Below are 7,788 nucleotides of genomic sequence, written 5' to 3'. Positions count from 1 at the left end.
ATATGAAAACTATACACCAAAACCAGGCTCTTCCTGTTTTTGCTGTATAATTTTTCAAATTGGTATTGAAAGATTCTTTATCTTTATATATATATATATATATGTAAGCCAAAGTGCATTTCCCATTTTTTTCCTCTTGTCCATGTACACATTGCACCATACATAAATAATTACATCGTAAAAATGACTCCAGTATTTACATGTATAATATATATTTCTTATAATATATAAAACTTTATATTAAATCTAAGTAGATGATATTTGGGATAGTCTGTGGAGTCCAAAAGTCTCTCAACACAATTGAGTCCATCTGTGTACATGTTATCTGTGGTTGTTGAGGAGGATCTCGAGCCAGCATGGGCAGGAAGTGATGAACTGGCGGGAGTAACAAGGTCCCCAGCCTTTCGCGAAGCTGATGCGCACACTGTTCGGGTCATATGGTCCGTCTAGCAGCTCGGACTTGGCCCCATGCCTGAGCATGGACGAGCATTCATAGTCGAACACTTTGATGGAGTAGCCGGGCATCACCTTGCGCACCACCAAACTACGGCTCCCCGGTATGTCCAGGGTAGGTGAGTTGACGAAGATGGGGTGCTGGCTGCGGTTGTAGGCCCAGACTCCATCTGGCTCGTTGCTGAGGAGCAAGCCATAGCCGATCTTGCCGCGCGTCCGCTGCACAGTGCTGCTGCGCTGGTCCAGGCTCAGCTGGCCGAGGCAGAAGCCTGTGCCTTGAGGTAGGTCATAGAAAATGCTGACGGCGGGCTGGTACACCGGGTAGAGGCGGCCCACTCGCGTCCGATGCTCCCAGTACGCTACGTTACACCAATGACTCTGCTTGGGGGCGTCAGGTGACAGACTGGCATCTGAAACAAGAAAAGAGAATGGGTCAGTCATTAGATTTTCCAATTATATTACAATGCAAAACAACTGAAAACATTTGCTGGGCAGAAAGATGTCTGGAGAAGGAATATTATGTGGAGTTGAATGCTGCACTATCATGTGCTGCCTCAAGAGGGCACTACTTCAAAACTTAATTCATTAGTTATTTACTTGTATATTGAATGCACAAGAAAACCTGAAGGTGGGAAATTGTAAAACATTACCCCAAAATAAAACAAAAAATATTATATGACATTAAAAAAATACTTTAGTTCAAGCTTACACGCTCATAGAAATGCATACCTGCAATGTACACATACAGAACAACCAAACACTCTCTAAATCACCTCATTTAATTCACTTTCATGGCTTGGGAGTCTGTCTGCGGACTTCATTTAGTGCCAAACCCTAAGTGAGTTACAACTCCCTCAATACGTGTCTATCTCAGCCACACACATTCTTAAATGTTTCCAAGCACAATGCGCCATGCATTGTGTGCATTTCTGCCCGCTCTTTCTTGATCCGGGGAGAAAGTATTTGTGGAAGGGGTACATGGAAAAGCTATGAGCTCATATCCGGCGACAACTCCCTCCCCCATCTCTATTCTCCTCCACATTCCTGTGGGTGGGTGATGGTGGTGATGGCTTGGGTGGAGAGGGAGCGTCACCTCCCTGCCAGCTCCCGCTTTGGGCCTGGGGACAGCTTTCAGCTCCTTGACAACTTAGCGCAAGCTTGTGACCCCTTGACCCCTCAGGCTTCACGCTATCAGCTCAGATTAACTTGCACATTGAGTGATGCCATTATTTTGCTCCTGAGAGGCTATTGGCAAGTCCCTGTTCATTCACTTGATGTGGTCAAACTCTCAGGGTCGAACAAATGCAAAAAATGAAACTTTTGACATCATTTACTCACCCTCATGTCATTCTAAACCTGTACGCTGTACATTTTTTGGGTGAAACACAAACACAGGAGAGTTAAAGAATCTTTATTACGCTCTTCTTCATTTAACAACAGTTTGCAGTGACCAAGGCTGTCATGCTCCAAGCAGGACTTGTGCACTATATTTCCTGTCTTCTGAAGCCATACAATATTAGCGATGTACCAACATTTTGGCAAACATAAAAATAGGATTTTTCAGTTTTGGCTGAAATAGTTTTGAAGGGCCGTAATCATTCATCATTAGTAATCACTTCCGCAATAATGCATTTTGACTGTCAGAATCTACTTCGTGCACACAATGTGGATAAGCCACAATGGGTAAACATGACTGTAACAAAAAATTATCCTAGAGCAGCAAGTAAAATTAGTTTGGCTAAAATATCGAGATGTGGTGCATTGCAAAAAATGTTTTCCTACAACTGGTTTATCACCAGTGAATATGAAACTCTGAACAGAATAACGAGAATTAACCAATTAGCCTAATTTAACTACTGAAACTTTATTTATTAGTTACAGTTTTTGGTTTAATTAAAAGTTTATTTTCAGTTTTGTTGTTATTTCAGTGCATCACTAGCCAAAATGTAAAACATTATTCACTAGCTGGTAGAACATCAATAACATCACTCATCAATTACATGATGTAATTGGTTCTTGTTTGTCTGGTGACCAAGTGCCATAGTGCCACTCGAACAAACCCAGAAATTCATTATACGAGAACTGCTGCCCATTTAAGCACAACTGTTTGGATATGTGGAATCAGGACCGACTTTAAACACACTACTCTTTACTGAAATGGCCCCTTGCGCTGGGCCCCTGCATGTTAACATTACAGAATTCCTTACATCCTCTTTGAGCTTGAAAGGTGGTTTTTCTGCCCGAATGGTCTAATGAAACCATTGCACTGACTGTTTTCATTAAAAAACACTTCATAGAGAATGTAGTGAATAAATCATAATAATAGTGCAGATCTTGCCTTGCAGATTTTTCTCCATAAAGCATCAATGTTAAGCCAGTAGCTCTATGTTAGGTCAACGGAAAGGATACAGGAAGATCCTGCCAAATGAGGGCTGAATTTAAACTTATACCTAAATCAATGAGATGCAAAAAATAAAAAAATGTGGCAGGAAGTTTCACATGGCTGTTTAACATAGAAGTGCTGTGATATGATTAATGCCCCGTTTTAATGTGAGCGAGAGGAAGAGAGACACAGAAAGGGGGTGGTTGAGTCTGCGCTGCCTGTTCTGTGGGTTTAAACAGAGGTGCAAAGATTAAAGGTTAATAATCTATTTAATGTTTAGCTTGGGAGCGAACAATGCTCAGCCCAGAGACCGGCCCCTTTCCTGAGGGTGTTGTGCATGTGTGTTCATGTGTTTTAAGTATATTAGTGCTGAAGAGAATATCAGCCAATGTTTGTGTTTGAGAGAGGAGTGTGTGTTTTGGCTGTTCTCGCCTGACCGGTGCCGTGTGAGTGTGTGTCAGTTGGAAAAGAGACGGGGAAGGAAGAGAACAAATCGGGCAAACTCATTAGAATCTTAGAACTCAAAACCAGCCAGTGCCATCTCTTTGTTTTTCAGATTTACTCTTCTGTTGCACTCCCTGCTGAAAAATCCAGTTTAAGATTGGAACACGGTAGACCTGGTACACCATCCTGGACCAGCAACAAATCACCTACCAGTATTCAAACCAGTGTTCAAGCTGTTTTTTGGAATATGGTAGCTTGTCCACCAGCTAGAGACCACACTGCAAAAAATCAATACATTTATCAATAGTTTTTATTTATTAGCCTAATTTTACAGTAAATGTCTAAACATTGTGAAAACTTATAAAACAAGACATTAAGACATTTTTTTACCCAACTGGATTTGTTTTAATTATTTATTATTTATTTTTATTTTAAACTAAAACTAAACTTATCTCTAAGTTGTTTATTTGTTTTTAACCCTACTGGAAAATTATAGCTTACATTTACCTATATTATATATCTTGCATTTCTTTTGCACGTATTATATAAATTACAACATATAAATATGTATATATTTTTTACTGAAGAAAACATAAAACATCTAAACCTAATTAAAACACTTAAAATGTACTGTTTTGCAGAGACTATATATTGCATTGAGTTTTTTTTTTTACCCCAATGGCAAATACATGTGTATTTTAACAATGCATAAGTATATATAATTAAATGTATGTATATAAAGCAGATATTTAAGTAGGCGTAGACATTTTATTATTTATTATTGTATACATTTTCTTCAATAAAATATAATACTGAAAACTGAAAAAAAAGTACTGATGCAGTGCAGCTTAAACCAACTATAAACCACCTTCCAAAACAGCTACCATTATATGCTGAATTTTACTTGCTAAATATTCATATTACACAATGTCTGTCATCTCTGCATCATCCTGTGCTTCAACGGGCCATTTATCTGCACACTTCAACTCAAGAAACAAATTCGGCCCTTGACAGAACATTAAATGATTGCACCGCGTGGCAGTGTGTTTGTGTGTGCGTGCATGTGTTCAGGTAGGGGCTGGAAAATGCACATCAGCAAGCGCACAACAAGCAGGATACTGAGTTCCTGTCTCCCCTTTCCCTGGAGGCCTCACTCATGAGTCAGTGAAGAGCCTCTGACAAGCCGCCAGAGCTGGAAATACAGTCTTACTCAGACCAGGAAAGACAGACAGACGGATGGCACCGTGGCTCTAATCGCAGTCAATGATGGTACTTTAGTATAATAAACCTCATTTAGGCTATCAACTGTAGCGAGTAGGTGTTAGTTCAAAGGCGGTGGACATCTAAACTCGTGTACCTTAATGACTCAGCAACAGTTTAGTTAACAACACTTAAGCGCTGTGGGCCCATCACTTTGAGTACAGATAATAACGGCAGACTAAGTGCTAACGGTGTTTTCCTCACTAAAGTGAGAACGCCTCAGAATTCTTCAGTTTTTCTCTCTCTTTCGACGCACACGGACACACTTCACGAGAGGTGGAAGACAAAAGCTGGGAGCAATTACGCCTCTCTGCGTTCATTAACCCCAGCACCTTTCAATTTACCCATTAGAAAGGTAGAGTATGTTATTATTGTTATTATATTCTCAAAACTGTCTCCGCCAGTGTCAATCTCCTCGGAGACACACGCTGTCAGTGGCTCCGAGGGGATGGCAATGTCTGACCCCTTCCCGAGCTCAGCCGGAACGACTGAAAAACACAAACACGCTGTTGTGTGCTGCAGGGATGTGCACAGACATTTTGTGGGGCAGGGGCTCAAGTGGAAAAAGGGCACTTCTCATATTTAACAAACATTAAATATATTAGGGGTGTGCAATATTGACAAAAAATATATCTCAATATTTTCTGGCATTTTATCGATAACGATAATTAGATGATATTTTACTGAGTGTGTTATTGTGCTGATATCTTAAGGACTACCGTGGACAGCTGACTCCTAAAGTTTTTGATATTCTTCATATTCTGTGTGGTGATCAGTTCACAGCAGTGATAGAAATTAATCTTTTCCAATAAGTTTAAATAGATTTTTACCTTTTATGGGCATTTTTACATTTATAAAGCCATTTTTTCTAAAAGTGTACATCATCGTTTCAGTCAAATTCTTAAATTGAATCAGTCAACTAGAATAGTCATTTGGGCTGTTACCAAGCAAATGAAATCAGTAGTGACAAAATTAATCTTTGCAGAAGAAAGAATGCAGAGAAAACACAGAAGTTGCATTAGAAGGGGCATTTAGATGCATTTACACTGTTTAATGCAGGACATGAATGTATTTAACCTGCAATTACAAATGCATTAATACTGTTTTGATATTTTACACATAAAACGTTGAATTCATTTGATATTATTAAAAAAAAAATTAAAAGATACGTTAAATGTGAAATTAAAACTCTCAGTAGGTGGCAGCAAGTCACTGTTAATAAGCTAGTCATTGCGATTGAACTGAATAATTTAAACGGTTGATTCATTCAGGAACAAAACAGCGTCATGTTGACCAGAGACGCAAATTGGAATTATATTTGTTGGCGAAATAGTGCAAAAACAGTCACTATTGTGTCTAAAACGTAAGTGTCTTGTTTATTGAACTGCTGTATAAAATCAGTATCACATTTGTAATCATGCGGCTTTTTCGTGGAAAAAACGTCAGTATTCGCGTGATACTAATTAACTATATGAAATGATATAAATATAAAAATTTTGTGATCTTTCTAAATGCATTTTAATCAACTGAATCATGCAGTGAAAGAACACTCACTGGTCTAAACTACTAGACTTCCTGCCTTAGCTAAAATTTAGCTAACTTACACGGTAGCTCTCTCATGAGTCATGGATGTTAGCAAGACAAATTAACTATATTTGCCTTTTGTATAATTAGCTGTGAATTCGAGGCACAGGTAGCTTAGTCTTTCGTTTATCACCACTCACCTCCACACCAAGACAAACACAACTGGAAAGGGAGGGAGGGCTTCACTTCTGCTGCTCTCTGCCTGTCAGTGATGTGCATGTGGCGATCAATGTGTGCTAACGTTACAGTGCTGAGGGGAGAAAGTCTCAACATATCCCCACCCGACCTGATATTTTGTTTTTTTTTATTTGTTTGACAGGGAAAGTGGTGCGCAAACAGAAACACACTCACACGCACATATATACATATATTAATAAAAAAAATTAAAAAACACTCCCCTGAAAAAAGGGCACTTTCTCTCGAGGAAGAAAAAGGGCAGGTGCTCAAGCCCCCTTTGATGTCTGTGTGCACGTGCCTGATGTGCTGTAACACATGAAAACTACAGGGTTAAAAACAATCAGCAAATACTTAGGGACAGTTTAAGAGTAACATTCTGCGCGCAGCCCACAGGTGCAAAATTGGTCGAAAACCCACCAGTTGCTTGAGGAAAAGATTATATTAGAGTAGTAAATCGCTTAAAGAAAAGCAAACATGGCCAGCTGAGATCAAACAACAGCGAGGGCCTTGCTGACTTACAAAGCAAGAGCTTAAGGAGGCCAAGAGACTAAAGGTTACTTTGTCAGAAGGCTAAAGTCTTTCATTTAGTCCCCATTTTGATTTCAGACAAATACCAGCCCTTTTTACAAAGCTTGAAATGAACAAAACACACACATACGCTCAGCTAGACAGCCACAAAGGTATTTCCTTTGAAATTCAGAGCTTGGACATAATACTCTGGTGTACGTGCTACTCGATCAGTAAGGTAAACATGCAATTCACAGTCTGTTCCCAGGCCAGACGGTCTCATTCACATCAAAGAAAAAAAACAGTCTATGTTGGACTGGGCGGAATTGTGATATATACAGTGTGCGGCCATCAGTGGGCAGGACTGTTTTCCGTTATTTACACTAGCAATGAAGAAACGTGGAGTAATGCGAAAAATACAGAGTGGGATGTGCCCCAAACAAGTCAAGACGAGGAATAACGTGTTATTAAGGGGTGTTGTTAGGCACAATTGTTTGGTTGTTTACGGTTGCCAAGCAAAGGTGCAAGGATTCAACTGATGTGCAGTCACAGTCATGTGTATATTAACTATTTTACAATCAGGGTTTGAAATTAACACCCGCCAACCCGCCAAATGCGGGTAAAAATCAGCTGTGGCGGGTAACGCTGTCAAATCACTAGCCAATTTGGCGGGTTACTTTTCGTAAATTATGTTCACTCATTAATTTCTTGGGGAAGTTCATGCAGGCCAAATCTGCGCAGGTTTAGCGCAAATACTGAACTCGTGAGACATCATGACATTATCGAGTATATTGCAAAAGCTAAACAAAACACACCTACAGAGGTGTGCATACGCGACGAGATGAAGTCTGGTTAGAGTAGACCAGCACAGGATTTAGTGCGCGTGCACTTTTAGAGTGGTTCTTTCACTGCATGATTCAGTCTATTAATATGCATTAAGAATGATCACATAATTCAAGATAAGGAGGCAGAAAATGTAT

The 7,788-nt window shown here is 39.7% G+C and overlaps 1 protein-coding gene across 1 annotated transcript in view; it reads right to left on the bottom strand.

Annotated features, from left to right (window-relative positions):
* Positions 1-211: 211 nt before the first annotated feature.
* The window catches only part of LOC107672304 (mothers against decapentaplegic homolog 6-like), a 36,048-nt gene continuing 28,471 nt past the window's right edge, over positions 212-7,788 (bottom strand). Inside the window, exon 4 of the mRNA XM_016465444.1 lies at positions 212-863. Within this exon, the coding sequence (XP_016320930.1) occupies positions 322-863 (542 nt within the window). The 3' untranslated portion in view covers positions 212-321. The remainder of the gene's footprint in view (positions 864-7,788) is intronic.

This window comes from Sinocyclocheilus anshuiensis, unplaced genomic scaffold, assembly GCF_001515605.1.
Source record: "Sinocyclocheilus anshuiensis isolate Anshui unplaced genomic scaffold, SAMN03320099.WGS_v1.1 scaffold997, whole genome shotgun sequence".
Taxonomy (NCBI): domain Eukaryota; kingdom Metazoa; phylum Chordata; class Actinopteri; order Cypriniformes; family Cyprinidae; genus Sinocyclocheilus; species Sinocyclocheilus anshuiensis.
Note: the sequence above shows the minus strand (reverse complement) of the source record. Positions and strands in the feature narration are given on the sequence as shown.